Raw genomic sequence first — 18832 nt, forward strand, 5'->3', positions numbered from 1 at the left:
CTGCCAGTACTGAAAATCTATAGTGCACGTAACGTAAACTATAGCATTTTCTGTGCTGGCAGTAAATTTGGAACACAGCCTTAGTCCACGACCTATATGATAGGTGTCTTTGTTTAACCTACAGGATAAACAAAGACATCTATTGTATAGGTCGCGGCCTAAATGCACGGTGTAAACGTAGTCAATGAGCTCGTAATTCTCTTTATATATGTTCTGCGCTGCTCCCTGGCGAGCGCAACGCGTCTTACCTACTTATTTTTCTAAAGACATTCATTTGGAACCATTCGCTCGTGAGCAGCCGAACAGTGCGGACATATTTTCGCCTGCGCTCTTGGTCTCTCGTGCTTCCTTGGCTTTGGTCTGCCTTCCTTTGCCTGCTGTGCCCTCCTTGTGAGAGCCCTCCTTCCTCTACATCTGTGAGTACGCTCATTTCTACCTGCTTTTGCTCTAAGGTGACCTATTGTTCCTGCTATGCAGGACAATACCCCCGCCGCCCCGGATCCCGGCGGCGGCTTGGGATCTGCTAACCAACGTCTCTCAGCATCTCTTGACGATTTCAATTCCTTCTTTGTGCATGCAAACGGTGGTCATGATAGTGATTTTGCACCCTCAAAGGCGATGCCCCCACCTTCGACCAGCTATCTTAAATCGCAACCATCCGTTGCGGCTTCTTCTCCCTACATCTCGGAAACGGGTAAAACTAATGCTCAAGGGAAAAAAAGGTAAGAAGGCGAAGGGGGAGGGCCACGAAGGCGTCGCATGATTCTTCTCCCATCGGCCTGTCGTCGTCGTCGACTCGATCCCGCCCTCGGTCGCGATCTCCTTTGATCAACAACTCGAATTGCGAATCTACCACTTCATTGTCTTCCAACGATGATCGTATGGATACGGAAAGCGACGAGACGCGGGGTCGGGCTTCGGCCTCGGCGGTTTCCATTGAGGGGAATCCCGCTCCCCTGTCGTCTGTCGCCGTGACTAGTGAGAGCATACAATCGGGTGATGTAACCGCGCTAATAACACGGGGCCGTCATTGGGCAAGCGGGTGCGTGACGACCCGCCGTCGAATGGGGAGTCCCCGGCAGAGGGTGGTCCTTCTTCTAAGTCCCTGCGCACCGATAGTAAAGATAATAACCACGACAACCTAACCTATGAGAAGGGAGATCGCTCCCCCTTCATTGTCTTTGTGCGGCGTGCGACGCAGGATGCCGGCGAGGACCCTCGCCACCCTGTCTCGGTTGCGCGTATTATCATGCGCTTTGCGAACGGTAAAATCTTAGAAGTCAAATCGTCCGGACGTAATAAAGTCGCTATTCACTTTAACGATCTTAACGCAGCTAATAGCACCCTTACTCATCCCAGTCTTAAGGCCAACGGTCTCTCGGCTTTTATCCCGCCCTTTAACGTTCTCCGCACCGGGGTAATCAGAAACGTTCCGTTAGATATATCTGAAAAAGACGTCGTCAACCATTTCTCGTCGCAGTACAAAATCATCTCAGCCAAGCTCTTGAGTATTAAAACGCGTAAAGAAGGCGAATTAATCACCTCTCTTTCCAGAACAATCATGATCAAATTCCGAAGTCAAAATCTTCCGCGTGCGATTTCATTCATGCATGTCAACTTCCCTGTTTTCCCCTATATTCCGAGGGTGCTAATGTGCTTTTCATGTCTTCGTTATGGACATGTTAACGCGGACTGTAAAAGCAAACCACGATGTTCACGCTGCGGTAATCCGAGACATTCCGTTCCGGAGGAATGCTCCCGGTTACGATTGCCTCCGATCTGTTGTAACTGCGGGGGGAACACCTCCCCTCGTCCTCGACGTGTCCCACCTACATGCGGCACAAACAAATCTATACATTCGCGGCTCTGGAAAATGTATCTTATGTCGAGGCTCGCAACAGATTTGGCGCCTCCTCGTCTCCTTCTCATCCTCCCAACCCCTTTCATTCTTCTCTTTTCCCTTCACTTCCTCAACACACACAGCCCCTCCATCTTGCCCTGTTAACTGTTATCAGGATCTTGTATCCCCAGTCCCTATGAATGATATCTCCGAACTATCGGCCCCATATCGCAATATTGATCGCTCTTACGCAGCCGTTATTGGAGGAACCTCCAACAATGATCTAACCTACACTCCACTAGCTAGTGATTTTCATCCACTCGGTCATCCATTTAATTCATCTGTTCAACCGAACGTTCGTAACAAGGACGCGCTTGCAAATCGTCGGAGCTTCGAGCTCAGATGATCAACTACGTGTAGCTCACAATTCGATACTCATCTCCCCAAACGGTAGAATTCCCAACTTCCCCACTCATCACCTCCCAACTACAACGACTCTCATTCTCTTTTCCCCTCTGTCCCGACCCCATCCCCCCTCTACCCAATCCTCCTCCCTTTCCTTCTTCCTTTGATCCTCAAACAAACGATATCACACGTTTCATTCATTGGATAATCTCTTCAATATTAAAAATTCTCAATATCATCCCCAGCTCGTTACTTAAGTCAATTTTTGGATTCGATATTCTTAATAGCCTCAGCTCCCTCCAAACTCTTATTAACGCATAATGTCTGATCTAAAAGATCTTAAGATAATGTATTGGAACTGCCGCGGCGCTCTAAGCAAAAAAGCTGACATAGAGAAATTGTCTGAATCCTACGACATTCTATTTCTCGCTGAAACTTGCGTCGGACCACTCCACGACTTTCGTGTACGGGGCTTCGATAGCCTTCGCATTGATTCCAATATGGCCAACGTCAGAGGCATGATCGTACTCATTCGAAATCCCATTACCTACTCTCCCATTGATCTCTCTTCCATGATTGACAATTCTATTGAAGAGTTGGGCATCAAACTTTCTTCCAATAAATCTCACTTATTCCTGATTGATGCTTATAGACACCCTAATATACCAACATCGCTCAAATCCATCTCCTCTCTCACCTCCTTTCTTAATAACCATGAGTTCTCCATTCTCCTCGGCGACTTGAACGCCCACCACTCCCTATGGGGCTGCTCACAGATCAGCCCTCCTGGTCGTTATCTCGCTAAATGTATTAACGACCACCAACTAGTGGTCCTCAATCCCCCATTTTCCCCCACATACATATCTTTCTCTCCCCTTCGCACCTCCACCATAGACCTCGCGATAGCTTCTCACATTTCTCCTTTGTGTGATGCTCAAGTTCTTTCTGACCTCCTCGGCAGTGACCACCACCCTATTGTAGTCCACATTAACTGTTTGATTAGTACTTCCTCTGTCTTCTCACATAAAATTAAACTCTCTAAATCACAGTGGGCTGAGGTGAAACAATATCTACTCGACAATTCGTACAATATTTCTCACAACATTAGTTCAGTCAACCCGGACGATCTTATCACCCAGTATAATACCTTATTGGAACTCATCTCTGCTAGTTACGAGCGATTCTCTCCTTCTAACCCTCCTTCCTTCTCTCAAACCTCTCGAGCGTTCTTGCCCAACAAAGGTCCCCCACCTGCTCCATGGTGGACACCTGAATGCTCAGTAGCTATCGAGAAATGCGGCAAGGCTCTTAAAACTTTTAAACTATGCCCCTCTTGGGACAACTACATTTGCTACCGCTCCGTGGTCTCTCAAACGCGCAAGGTACTTCGCAAAGCCAAACGCGACAGCTGAAAAGCTTTCTGCGGCTCCCTCGATAGTATGACTCCCACTTCTGATATTTGGCATATGCTTAAACGCTTCCGCAATCGTTGCCTTATTCCTGCTAACTTCCCTTCTCTGAACAAAAACGCCGACATCTCCGACAAGACTTTGGACTTTTGGACGCCATTGAGAAACTCTGTCCTCCTTTCTGTCCCTCATCTCCTCCTGAGATTCCTCTCCCCTACCAGGGCAAATTGGCCTGGCTGGATGAGCCCTTTTCTATGGAAGAACTATATGCTGTCCTCCAATCTATCAAATCCTCCTCTAGCCCGGGCCTCGATAGGATCGATTACCGTCTAATTAAGGCCTTTCCTACCGAACTTCTCACTTCCCTCCTTTCCATTTTCAATAATCTCTTTCGCTGCTCGATCTTCCCACCACAATGGTCACACTCCCTGGTCCATCTAATACCCAAGTCAAACAATAGCGGTGTTCGTCCTATCTCCCTTACTTCTTGCCTACTTAAAATTATGGAAAAAATGATACTGAATCGCCTATACTGGCTCATTGAGTCTCCTCTCTCGGATCTCCTACCGAATAACCAATTTGGTTTTAGGAAGTTCAGATCATGTCAAGATAACCTCACGGTTCTCGTCGCCAGCATTCACTCTGGTTTCATATCTAAACAAGATACTGTAGCCCTATTCATTGACATTAAATCTGCCTTCGATAATGTTCTCCCCCACATCCTCATTCAAGACCTCCAAAAATTAGAGTTTCCTCCTCTCACGCTTTCCTTTATCAACAACCTCATCTCATACCACACTATCCAGTTTATCAATCAGGACTCTATCTCCGAATCGAGAGCCTCATTCAAAGGTACTCCCCAATTAGGCTCCGTCCTCAGTCCTACACTATTTAATCTTTATTTACGCATGATTAATGACACGCTCCACCCTGATACAGAACTTTTACAGTTCGCGGACGACATCGTGATCTTCTCCTCCCTCAAAGACACGGCGTTGGCAGTTCACTCTGTTGAGCGCTCCCTTTATGGGCTGGAAGATTTCCTACGGAACCGTGGCTTGGAGATATCCTTGCCAAAAACTCAACTTATGATCTTCTCTAACAAAAGATCCCCAGATCCAATGAGCTGGTCTATTTTGTTTCAAGGGCACCTCATCTCTCCTTCCTCCACCGTACGTTTTCTAGGGGTACTGCTAGATTCCAAGCTAACTGGCAAGGCACATATGTTTTACGTCATTAACAAAGGCAAACGCATTCTCCAAATCATCTCCGCTTTCAGAGGCACCTGGTGGGGAGCCCATCCTCACATGTTATTGACTATATACAGGGCCATGCTGCGTGCGTCCATAGAATACTCTGCTCAGATCTTTGGTACCAACAATGATAGCAGGTTGCATCTCCTCCAAGTCATTCAAAACCAAGCCATTCGCCTTTGCTTTGGCTATCGCATTTCTACTCCTCTGAACGTTGTATTTACGGAGTCGGTTGAACTTACACTTCCATTCAGATTCCGTCTCCTGACTTCGCGTTACTTCATAAAGATTAGCTCTGTGCGGGATCACCCTGCCGTTATCAAATTACATTTCCTCTGTGACCTTGCAAGGGCGCCTTCAGATTGGACTACCTACGCGCGCATTTCCCAACCGCTCTTATCTTTCAGCGCATCTGGTCGTATCACTCCATTATGGACTGCTCATTTACCTTACCCAACTATCGACATTCTTTTTCCTCTACATCCATCTCTCCCTCTTACATCTCGCTCTCTCCTCCCCCCTCCTCTTCTTTCCTCCGATCTCCCCGACTCAATGCCTACCATAAACGCTCAACCTCTTTTCACTCTCTTTGATCAGGAATTGGCATGCCTCACGGCAGAATCCACGACGTTTTTTACCGATGGGTCGAAGGTGGATCACGGCACATGCGTTGGGGCTGCGGTTTTCTCCCCTCAGTTACAAGCGGAACTCATGTTCAAGCTCTCCTCGTATACTTCGATATTCTCTGCAGAAGCCTACGCCATATATACCGTCATAACTCTATTGGTCGACCTACACCTACCTAGAGTTACTGTCATTACCGACTCAAAAAGCGTCCTTGAGTCCATTAGGGGATCTCACAACTATACCAATAATTACCTTATCCCCCTTATCAAATCCGTACTCGAAGAAGCCGAAACGAAAGGTACTAGTATTCAATTCATTTGGGTACCCTCTCACAGAGGCATTGAGGGCAATGAAAGGGCGGACCAACTGGCTAAACGTGCAATCAGACAAGGCATTGAACCTAATTTTAAAGTGCCTTACTCCGATCTCAGCGCGGTTATTAAACAACAAACTCTTGATAACTTCTACCTATATCTTGAATCCATGGCGGACATTTAAGGTTCTTACTTTTTCGAAAATATCTTTTCTAAGTCTGCTAAACCTTGGTACTTCCGTAAGAATATCTCCAGGGAGGCCATTGTCATGATCAACCGCTTGCGCTCCAATCATTACAATCTTAATCTTAGTTTATACCGTAAAGATCTAATCGACAATCCCTCTTGTCCCTGTGGCTCTCCACAGCAAGATATCATACATTTAATTTACGAATGCCCATATACTTATAGCAGTGCACGCTACGTGCGACGCATCGTGGATCACGCCCCGCTTGCCGGAAGCAAGTTATATCATTTTCGATTGGGGTGCACTTGCTGCACTCAGTGTCAAGAGCGTGTTCGATTGGCAGTGTCAATGCGCACTTGGCTAGTGTCACGTGTTCATTTGACCGCACGACACTCGCATAGTGCGCACTCAGTGCGCACTAAGTGGCACGAGATATTTTGACGGTGCCAGTTCAGTGCACTGGATATACATATATATATATATATATAGGACATCAGTGCATTATTTTGTCACAGTATAAAAGGATATACAGTAGGGACAAGCAAATCTGTAATTTATAGCATGCAAATGTATACAATTATTGATAAGTATGTACATAATATATATATAATATAATATATATATATATATGATATTCTTGATATGTTATATATTATTTAATTACACATATAGTAAAAAATCATTATTTAAAGTTACGAATATGAGATGTCGAAGTTATTTTTCTGCGTTCTTTCTGCATTTTAGTCAAGTCCTTACAATCTTACAACTCGAAATGGCATTTCAACTTTAGCACTGAAAATCTTGGCGTGTTCTTTTGAACTTGCACTATTCAGTGCAACCCATGGAACTCGCCCAGTGTTGGTGTGAACTGAGTGCGCACTGGTGCGCACTAATTTTTTCTCAATCGAAAACGCTATTAGACTGTTACTTAACGACTGCCTTTATTCTAGATTTTTTCCTAATCGAAAACGCTATTAGATAAATTTTCGCAAATTATTGCTAATCCGTCAGCATCCTTTTGCAGACTCATCCTAAGCTTTAGTAAATCCTGTGGCAGGCACTTTTGAGCTTTGTAGACTCGCGCCAACTCACGACCTGCGCAGGCGCTTTGCCCTGCCTTTCCTCCCCCCCCTCCCCATCCCAGCGAAGCTCTCCTTCGTTATATTCAGAGCACTTGGTCGTGGAGACTTTCTACCGGAGTTACATGCTCCGGGATCGGCGCCTCACTCCGTATTAATCTATATCTTGTACATAAGTTCTGAAGAACCACTCGACCGCGGCGGACGCGTTTCGAATCGGGTGCTGACAATCGTATATTTTTGAAAGTGTTGCCGACTTTGACTGTGCTATCGCTTCTTCCCGACGCGTGTCCGCGAGTTGGCTCGTCTCGTGCGTTCGTCCGGACACGCGTTATTTCGACGTGACGACGTTGTAGACGCAGGCGCCCGGTCCGTTCGGGCAACGCCATTTTCGCGGTCATTGCGTCAGTTTTTGATATTGTAATCCATTAAGACGAGATCTGGCCGTATTGCCTCCGTATACTCCTAAGCGAGGGAGGCAGGAGCCATTAATTAAGAAGAAGAAGAAGAAGAAGAAGTATATCTTGTATATGGTAGAAATACAATATTCTCATCCCGTGGACGAATTTAGAACTCTACTGCGCATCAGCTTGATGACGTCACATTCGTGTAAACTCGGTACTTTTCGGAGCGCTTCGAGTCGATAAAAGATATGGCTGAAGAGGTTATACCATATATGTAATACTACTATATGGCTAGTGAGGCGTGGTTTATATGAGTGCGACAAGAAGAAACATAGAAGGGTAGTAGATGCCCGTTTATTGGTTGTCTGGGAAAGATGTTCAAATCGTTCAAATGCGCAGGCGCGGCGTTAAATTCAACAGCTTTATTAAGCAAAATTAGTTACTTTGTATTTAATACAAAACAAGATGTTAGCAATAGTTTATTATGGTATGAAGAATGGATATATAAAAATACTGTTTTCTGTAAAATCTTTTCAAGTAATAAAGTTATATATTGATATAAATAAAACGTAACGAAGTGAATATGGAGAAATAATATATTAAGAGTATTACTAAACATTATTTCGAAATATCGTAGTAATACTTTTCTATTTTACTATATGTAATTTATTTGTAACGGCAGTTATTTCTATACAAATTCCATACAACAAATTGAGACATGGTGAAGTAATTTGAATGTCGGATTCGGTTTCTCTCAGAGCATAAAAATACATAATACCATTTTGCTCTATTCTCTGGCTAAAACATTAAATTTTTTGTGTGAGTAATTAATAAGATAACGAGCTATTGATTCTTAAATAAAATCAATTTTGTGTATTTACTCCGTAAATATTCTGACTTTTCTGACATTTGCTTTGCTTCTGCAAATAAACGAATATCTAAATACAACGTTATAATTAATTTACAAAGTTGTGTTCTGTGATTATCCAAAGTATCTTGTAACATAATATGATCACGCATATTATCGTTATCAAATGGAATCCCGATTTGTCGAAAAACATCATTAAGCAAAAATTGTTTAATGTTTTTGTTATTTAGACAATGAGAATTTTGCCGTATAATCTTTTCAGCTGTTTTACAAATGAAACAAATATCTGATGCTGGTATCATATATGGTCCTTGATTCTTTATGTTCGATAACAGTGGCATAGTATTGCCTAATAATTGTAATTTACAAGTTGAACAATATATTTTTTTGTACACTTTGTTACACACGTAACCTGCTATGTACAATACGACATTCTCCACAAACGGTGACAAATCCCAAAATGTTTTTACATAATCGTGAGCAAAATCAATATTTAATTCATTGAAATTACTGGAATCATTAATGGAACATTTTAAGTTTGTGCTTGAGACATGCAAAATGTTGATATTGTCAAAAAGGCAGTTACTATTTTCTAATTCTTTTATTTCGTGTCTTATTAATAAACGCTTATATGCACTTTGAAAATTTAACGCATTTGGATTATTGTTAAAACCGCCTCGGGCTCGTATTGCGCTGAAAAAGGTTTCTAAATAATCTTGTGACAATTTATAAGTTAATAGGTACGTTAATCCTACATTTTTTAGTTCGTCATAAAGAGGAAACATATTCTTAATCCAATGATCATACCAAGAAATCCCGTCTTCCTACCGCTTTTTAAAATAGGTGTTCCTGTGTTGTCGTACAATGTATTGATATAATTTTCGAATTGCTTGGCATGTTCTTGTAATTGAGAATAGTTTGATTCTGTCAAAGCAGTATTGTATTCACCTTTCGAAAACCTATTTTTACAGTTCAACATATCTATGATATTGTTGAACTGTAAACAAAAGTGAGCAGTCGGTAAGCAACCATTAAACTCTGTTTTAATAGTATTATCATGCAATGTTGTTACAAACTCTAATGACTTAGAAACACTCCTACTTAATGTTTGCATAGCTAATTTAACATTCATACGATTGTTTGAATATTCAATGTGTTTCTTAGTTAATTTGTTGGCTACTTTAAGACCTTCTTTTTGCTGAAGATTATATAATTTAATAAATTCCCACTTTATAACGAGATTATCTGCAGTTTTTAACACTCTTTTATCGCCAAGAGTACTTCTGACCAATTTGATCATGTGACAAGGATCCAAAATGACGAAACATTTCTTCATTGTAACAGGATTCGTAAAATATGGTTTAAAATTAGATCCGTATTCAAAGTTCGCACCTAGCTTAGTACACATACTAAAGTTACATATTGCACCATCAAATGTTACTGAAAAAACATGTGCCTGGCTGTTGTGCAGCATTTCTAATGCTTGAGTCAGTAGATTAGCTCGTTCTGAGCCATTTAAAGAAGCAATTAGAAAATATCCAATAGGTACTTTCCAATTCTCGTTCATTGATACGGCCATGAACACTAATACCTGTCTTGCTTTTAATGTAGAATCATTATCATCATCTTTATTTGATATTCCGTAATCTATGCCGCCATAAAATCTACCATGACGGTAGATTATTTCTTCTCGTAGAGACATTTCGTCCAAAACAAGATTTACTACGATAGGTTTCGAACCCTTCGCACGTAATTCAATCGCATATAGCGCTTCCTTCGTAAATCCTGGCGATCCATCCACAACTCGATACCATTGTTTAATGGTAGAAGGATGTGGCAGTAGGTATGACCATGCTTTTCTCACAAGCTATATGCTTTTGGTGAGTAAAAGTGTAACGTTAATGCAAATGTACGCAATTCTGGAGAATAATGTTCATTGCATTTTACTTTCCGTGTTATAAGTTCTTTTACATTGCTTGGTAGCATGTTCTGTAAAAAAAATGTATATTACTATTTTTATCAGTACATAATATGAAATTGAAATATACAAGATAACAGTGCATAATAAAAACAAGCATACTGCAAGCAAAAATGTATTATCAAAAGCATTTATGCAATTTGTTTTCTACGTAAATTCTTGCATACACCAAGTTATATCTAACGTACATGTTTCCACTCAACAATATAAATGTAATATAACATATTACGTGTTATTGTATTAGTTATATTGTTGAATGCGAAATTACTAACAAATACAAATGCCTAACCGTCCGAAGTTGCACATGTATCGGAGAAGGTATAAGAAGGAATTAGAAGGTATGAGAATAACTGAGAGGGCATGACAAGACATGGCTAGGCATTTATATCCCCGTATATACGTTACATATAACTTAGTGTTTGCTGGGATAGATATTTGTTATTTCTGAGAAAAAGTAGATTTTGTCACACATGCATTATTTCAGTGTATAATATTCAGAATAGTTTATAGAGTAGAGCTGTTTACAATAACTCTTACCCATAGTTGATGACTGATGCCATTTGTCATTGAGTGAATGAGCCAATACAATTTTAAAGGAATGAGACATTATAATATGTATGTAGTTAAAGTAATAAAATTAATTTTTTTTTATTTAATAAATTAGCCAAGAATACATTTTTCTTTTGTAAATAAATGTAAAGAATTTATCTATAACTCTTTTTACATTTCCATAATCCAAATAAAATATAGTACCGACCAAAAGCCATATAGTAGTAGCCATATAGTAGTAAGCCATATAGTAGTAGCCATATAATAGTATTACATATATGAAAAGTTAAGTACGAAATCGATGAAAAAAATAGTTTCTTTTTCTAAAAGGCTTTTAAACTTCGAAACTAAAAAATTTACGAAAAAAAAGTGAAAAATGTTTGTTTTATGTTTGATTTGTATAAATATTTTCAAAATTTTTTTAGAACTTTTCAATATTAACAGTCAAATAAAGTTTTCAAACAATTCTCTACGATTTTTTTCATTAATTTCTGTACGATTTCTTTTTACCGAGATATTGAACTTTTCATGAAATGCAGAAAATCGCAGACTTTTGGCTAGCTCTGTATGTATAGAGGAAAGTCAGATATCGACTTTTCTATAAGTAAAAAAGTTGATAATTTTGAAAATTGAAATGAACTATTAAAATATAACATACTATTAAGTCTCATTGAACAATACTATACCAATAAAACATCTGCAGCATCTTCCGACATTAATAGCTTTTCTTTTAAATGTTCAATCAAATTTTCCAGATTTTCAATACGCTTAAGAAGATTCCTATTCATTCTCTGTAAATTTTGAATTCTTTCTCGCCTTTTCAAATCATTAGCTTTGACGAATTTTATAATTCTTCTAGCTTTTCTAGGAGTTTTTACATCAGGTGTCATCAGTTCAGAAATGTAGCGAGGTTCCATGTATTTCCGTTTCTTTGGTGTAGAACATAATTCTATTGTTGGACCTCAAATTTAAAAAATATATGCTTATGTGTTGTTACAATCGGAAAAATAAATACAATACATTAAACTTCAAGACCGTAAATATATATAAATACACAACTAAATAATAAAATTTTAACGGTCTAAGCTAGATCTTAAATGAGCTAGATCTTATATTTAATCATACCAATTTAATAATACTAATGTTCATATAGGCGTATTAGAAAGATCTTAATAATTTGCTGATAAGCATCTTAAAAACTGTAATAATTTTACATACATTAATGTACTTACTCGATATGCATGTATTTATAAGAACATTTGTTGATGTTTGCGTTTCTTGTGGTTTGATAACTTCTGCTGCCTCAAGTGTGACAACTTCTGTATAAATTTCCATAGGATTTATGTACACTTGTGATTCTACATTATTGTCATTGACAATTCTGCTTTTTTTTTTGGTCAACTCTATTTCTATTTCTTTCTCAGATGTTTGCCGTTTGCGAGAAATAATTGAAGGAATTGCTTCTGAATTCAATGATTTCTTTTTTCCAGATACTGAAGTGTCCCATTTGAAATCTTCAGCACAAAAATGAGAGGAGCAAATGTACAATGCTTTTACATCATCAGCTTTCCTTAATCCGCAAAATTCTTTCCATCGTAAACAAATCATTGCATTTTTTGGAAATCTTAAAAGAATATTTTTATGGTTATAACTTAGGACGTTGGTTGATATATATATATACATAGAGCTAATATATACTATAAACTTACTTGTGTAGGCAAATATTTCCATTTTTTGTTTGTTTCTTATTACATAAATAACAATACCTCACCATTTTTTAATTGAAAGGCTGACCTGACAATAATTATAACTGATTGTAATAACCTACAATATATCACATGTAACACTTATCGCGCAACAAATTGACGCCTGCGCGTTACAACAAACTGAACATAAATAAGGACAGAATTAGCATTGGCGGCACCGTAGTGTTTCGACCGCAAACCACGCCTCACTAGCCATATAGTAGTATTACATATATGGGTTATACTATGTTTAGTGCGTACGCGACATACATTCGAGTTCGAGAAATAAATCGAGCGATTGCCATAAGAAACAAATTGAGAAATAAACGAAAATTGTCAAAAGTTATAAATAAAAAAATTGATTAACATTTCCACGTTTTTTTATTTGTACGTAACCTTCCTCTGAAAATTCTTCAAAATTTTTCTCCATTATGGAATATATGTAATCATTCCCTAACAATTTTTATATTTAATAAATTAATACAATACAATACAAAGAAAAGCGTTTTATTTTTTAGATATTCATATGAAAACTTTTCAAAATACTGATTGACTTTAAAATGTCACTTTGTGTTAAAAATTTCCTTTAATATTTTTTAATATAAATATTATATATATATACAGTATTTATATTAAAAAATATATAATATATGCAGAACTTCCTCGTTTACGATGGGTAATGATCTGACATTGGATAACTCCATTCATTACGACAGCGAGTATGTTAATAATGTTAATATAATTCGAACATGCCAAGCGTGTCTGAAAATACTTTTTTAGTTGAATATTTTGCTTTCCAATACATACTATTATACATAATTTATCTTTCTGTATTAATAATATTATGTAAGATTCGCGCGCGAACATCCGAGCGGTACGGACGTCCTCTGCTGCCCGCTTCGTTTTGTCTCCTGTGCTTCCTTGACCTTGGTCAACCTTCCCGGTATTCTGGGGCTTTCCAGAGAGAACTTATTCTCTCTTTATATACTGTGAGTACACTCAGATTTGCCTGGCTTTTCGTAATTCCGGTAACATTCGCTGTTCCGGCCCAGCGATGATGGCCGGTCCCCCCGCCCCGCCGGACCCCGGCGGTGGCCCGAGGGCGGTCAAAAAGCGCCTTTCTGCCTCTCTCGAGGATTTTAACTCTTTTTTTAGACGCGTACAGTGCGATAATGATGATGAGCTCGAGCTCGTGGCGAGCACCAAGGTTATGCAACCTCCATCGAATCATTATAGGAAACAATCCCAACCGTCTATATCACCAACTACGCACAATGCGGAATCTAGTAACGGCAACATAAAGAAAAGAAACAAGAAGGGAAGTTCCCAGCAATCCTCTCGCGATCGCGTTCATCCTTATGCTTCTTCTGTTTCTCCATCTTTGCTAACTCGTCTTCGCTCTCGATCACGATCTCCTGCCGCGATCGGTTCATCGCAGAACTCGGATATTTCATCGCTACATGAGGAAAACGACGACAACAGAATGGTCATCGAGGACGATGACGATTCTGCGGTCTCAGAAAAATCGCATCCTCCCTCTACGCAAATGAATTCGTCTTCCCCTGCGACGGGTGTACCTCCTTCTGAGGTCTCACCTTCGCCGGGAGTGGCTTTATCGAACGATGGCGGGGGGCATTCCTCCGGTAAGCGTGTTCGGGAGGTCGCATCGTCTGCGGGGGAACCCCCTGCGAAGGTGGCTTTCAATCGTCAGCAGGCGCGAGACAACGTGGCAAATAACCTCAACCTAACCTACGACGAAGGGGACATCCCCCCTTTCATTATCTTTTTTAAACGTAATGCGAATAACGATGGTGGTGATTCTCGTCTTGACCCGGTAAATGTGGCACGTGTCATGACTCGCATAGCCAAAAATAAAATTACGGAGATCAAATCCTCGGGCCGTAACAAGGTTGCCGTCTATTTCAATGACTTTGTAATCGCTAACCAAGTTCTCTCGCATCCGTTAATCAAAGAGAGCGGTCTCTCTGCTTCTATTCCTCCCTTCCGAGTTATACGTACTGGGGTGATAAAAAATGTTCCGTTGGACATCTCAGAAGACGACATTATTAATCATTTCGCCTCCCCTTATAAAATTGTTTCAGTTAGGCGTCTGAACATCAGGACACGTAAGGACGGTGAATTAATCCTCTCACCATCGCGCACGATCTTGGTGAAATTTCGAGGGCAATGCTTACCGCGATCAGTTACTTACTTGCACATAAATTTTCCGGTTTTACCGTACTTCCCACGAGTACTTATGTGCTTTTCGTGTTTAAGATACGGACATGTTAGCTCAGATTGCAAGAGTAAACCTCGCTGTGCGCGCTGCGGCTCTCACAAGCATCCTAAAGTCGAGGATTGCCCTCGCCTGCATTTACCGCCTGTTTGCTGCAACTGCGGGGGGGAATATCTGCCCTCCTCCTCGGAATGCCCCGCATACGTGCGTCAAAAACAAATTTATGCTTATGCGACTATTGAAAATCTTTCTTATTTGGAGGCGCGCCAAAGATTCGCAACATCCTCCCCGTTTGCTTCTCCCTCCCCCCCTAATCTCTTTCATCACTCTGATTTTCCTGCGCTCCCTAAACCTCCTCCCCCTCCTCATCCTTCGCGCTCACCCCCCAGGTACGATGACCCAGTAGCATCGCACGCTGTTGGTGCTTCTTTCATAGCCCCTGACACACGGCTCTTCCCCGGTCGCTCCTATGCGGATACGGCTAGCTCCATCTCTTCTCACAAACCATCTGATTCCCCTCAGATCTTTGCCTCGCGGAGTTATCCTCCGAGCTCAATTCCACGTGCTCCCCCCTGCGCCGACGTTGGCAGTGTTCGGGCTCCGGCGCATCGTCCGACGGACGCCTACGCTAAGATACGAGAATCGCATAACGCCTTGCTTTATTCGCCTAATGGTCGACCTCCTAACTATGCCAACCCCCCTGCCCCTCCCCTATTCCCTAATAACCCCACCGCTCCTTCTGATCCCCTCCCTCCTTCATCCTCCTCCCCCTCCACCACTCCCCCCTCCCTCCTCACTTCTGCTCCTAACTCATTGCAGTACGGTATCTCACAAATAATCCAGATAATTGTTTCTCTACTTTTTCAAATGCTAAATAACAATCCTGAAGTGCCTCCTAATTCTAACCTTAGTACGGGACTCTATAACATTCTCAACGCTCTTCAAGCACTCACTAACACACAATGAATAACTTAAACGCACTTAGGATTCTTTATTGGAATTGTCGAGGCGCACTTAGCAAAAAGGCTGAAATTGAGAAGCTTGCCGAATCCTTTGACATTTTATTCCTCGCTGAAACTTGCGTCAGTTCACTCCATCACTTCCGTGTGCGGGGCTTTGATTGCCTCCGCATCGATGCGGACATGGCCGGCGTCAGAGGTATGATCGCCCTTATCCGCAATCCTATTAGCTATTCTCCCCTCGATCTCTCTTCAACAATAGATAATTCTTTTGAAGCCTTGGGCATCAAACTTTCTTCTGGCAACTCCTACCTTCACCTCATAGGTATTTACAGGCATCCCAACGTTTCTACTTCCGTTAATACCTTTTCTTCACTCTCCATTTTTATTCATGATCACGATCCTTCTATCCTCCTTGGAGATTTTAACGCACACCACCCCATGTGGTATGACACGCGCACCAACTCTGCCGGGCGCATTCTCGGTAAATGTATCGACGATCACCATCTGGTGATCCTCAACCCCCCCGCCTCTCCTACTTACATTTCTTTCTCTCCTCCTCGGTCTTCGACCATTGACCTCGCTATTGCATCTCCTCGCGTCTCCTCGCTTTGCGAAGCGCAGATCCTCCCCGACCTTCACGGAAGCGATCACTATCCCATCACTGTACGCGTCAACTGCGTAGTCCGTACATCTTCCGTTTTTTCCTACAAAATCTCCCTTACTAAAGCTCAGTGGATTGAGGTTGGGGGATACCTTCGCGATAACTCCAATGCTATTCTTCAAACTATTAACTCCATTCAGGATCCTATTTCCCAATACAACACCTTCCTCGAACTCATCGCTGCCAGCTATGAGCGCTTCTCTCCGTCGAAGCGCCCCCCTTCTTCTCCAACTTCTAGCTCTCCTGTTACTCACAAAGGACCCCCACCTGCACCATGGTGGACACCGGAATGCTCGGAGGCGATCGGATGCCGTGGTTATGCCCTCAAAACCTTCAGGCGGAATCCTTCTCACGATAACTACGTGTATTATCGTTCAGTCGCATCCCAAACTCGTAAGACCCTGCGCAGAGCTAAGCGTCGTAGTTGGAAAACTTTCTGCGGATCCCTAGACTTTAAAACTCCTACCGCGGAAATATGGCGTATGCTCAAACGTTTTCGTAACCGCCGGCTTCTTCCGGCTAATTCTAATGTCTTTAATAAAAATTCGGACAATTCAGCAGTAATCCAAGAAACTATCAACAAGCTTTGTCCTCCCTCTTGTCTCCCTCCTCTTCCCGAAATTCCACAACATTACCTAGGTAATCTTGGCTGGTTAGACTCTCCCTTCTCTTTCGACGAACTCCATCTGGCGCTACAATCCGTCAAATCCTCCTCTAGCCCGGGCCTGGATAGGATCGACTACCGCTTGCTTAAAGCCCTTCCTTCTACACTCCATTCTTGTCTCCTCTCCATTCTCAACAACCTCTTTCGCTGCTCAACTTTTCCAAACCAATGGCTCCATTCTCTTATTCATCTCATTCCCAAACCCAACAACAATGGTGTCCGACCTATTTCTCTTACATCTTGCATGCTCAAGATAATGGAGAAAATGATACTTAATCGCCTTTATTGGCTTATTGAATCTCCATTCTCGGATTTTCTTCCTGACAACCAATTCGGATTTCGCAAATTCAGATCCTGCCAGGACAACCTGACTGCTCTCGTCACCAGTATCCACACGGGCTTCTTGGCAAAACAGGATTCCGTAGCCCTATTTATCGATATTAAATCTGCCTTCGATAATGTCTTACCGCACATCCTTCTACAGGACCTTCTATGCCTGGATTTCCCCCCTCTCATACTAGCTTTCATTTCCAACCTTATCTCACAACGCACCGTTCAATTCGTCAATCAAGGTTCGATCTCTGACCCGCGAATCTCCTACAAGGGCACCCCACAAGGCTCTGTCCTTAGCCCCACATTATTTAATCTATACCTACGAAATATTAACGATGTGCTACACCCCTCCACTACACTTCTCCAATTCGCTGATGACATTGTCATCTTTTCATCAGATAAGGACACCACTGCTGCAATTCACTCGGTGGAACAATCTCTTTACGCCCTCAGTACATTCCTGAGCCAACGTGGCCTTGAGATCTCAATCCAAAAAACGCAACTGATGATTTTCTCCTTAAAGAAACCTTCTACTTCATTAAACTACTATATTTCTTATCTCGAACATCGTATCCGTCCTTCCTCCTCGGTGCGCTTTCTTGGGGTCTTGCTTGACCCCAAGCTCTCTGGTAAAGTACACATGTCCTACATTATCAACAAAGGTAAGAGAATACTCCAGATTATCTCTGCCCTTAGAGGCACCTGGTGGGGGGCCCATCCTCACCTTCTTCTTACTATTTACAGATCCATGCTGCGCGCCTCTATCGAATATTCTGCCCACATTTTCGGGCTTATTAATAACAATTTATCACGTGCCCTTCAAGTACTTCAAAATCAAGCTCTTCGCCTTTGTTTCGGTTACCGTATTTCTACTCCTCTTAATGTGATCTATGCTGAAACCGTCGAAACATCGCTGTCATTCAGATTTCGTCTTCTGGCCTCTCGATACTTTATTAAAATCTGTTCGGTGCGGGACCATCCCGCTGTACTCAGACTCCACGAACTTTGTGACCTTGCTAGGCGCAATAATAGATTAGATTATTTACATGCCCATTTTCCAGCCGTAATTATCTTTCGACGTATCTGGTCCTTCCATCAAGACATCGATTGTTCATATACTCTCCCTAACTTCCGACACTCCTTCCATTCTTCTGTTTCATCTGTCTCCTATTCTTCTCTTTCTGCCCCCTCTCTTGAATCCTTGAAACTTCTTCCTAATCTATGCGCGCAATCCTTATTCGATTATGAATTTTCTCACCTTACGGTAGAATCTACGGTTTTTTATACCGACGGCTCCAAGATCGATCATGGAACTTAT

General features: G+C 41.6%; 2 protein-coding genes across 2 annotated transcripts; one reads left to right on the plus strand and one right to left on the minus strand.

Moving 5' to 3' along the window:
- The first annotated feature begins 4166 nt into the window (after nucleotides 1-4166).
- LOC108723958 (uncharacterized) lies at nucleotides 4167-6032 on the plus strand. Its single transcript, XM_018450034.1, has one exon. It carries the CDS (start codon nucleotides 4167-4169, stop codon nucleotides 6030-6032), a length of 1866 nt encoding a protein of 621 aa, XP_018305536.1.
- A 3989-nt stretch (nucleotides 6033-10021) lies between these two features.
- LOC108723960 (uncharacterized) lies at nucleotides 10022-12646 on the minus strand. Its single transcript, XM_018450036.1, has 4 exons — nucleotides 12623-12646; nucleotides 12146-12537; nucleotides 11600-11874; nucleotides 10022-10375 (listed from the first exon to the last, which is right to left on the minus strand). The coding sequence occupies exons 2-4, from the start codon at nucleotides 12519-12521 to the stop codon at nucleotides 10247-10249; spliced, it is 780 nt and encodes a 259-aa protein (XP_018305538.1). The 5' UTR covers nucleotides 12522-12537; nucleotides 12623-12646; the 3' UTR covers nucleotides 10022-10246.
- Nucleotides 12647-18832: the final 6186 nt, after the last annotated feature.

The sequence above is a fragment of the Mycetomoellerius zeteki genome, unplaced genomic scaffold (genome assembly GCF_001594055.1).
Source record: "Mycetomoellerius zeteki isolate Tzet28-1 unplaced genomic scaffold, Tzet1.0 scaffold257, whole genome shotgun sequence".
In the NCBI taxonomy this organism is placed as follows: Eukaryota; Metazoa; Arthropoda; class Insecta; order Hymenoptera; family Formicidae; genus Mycetomoellerius; species Mycetomoellerius zeteki.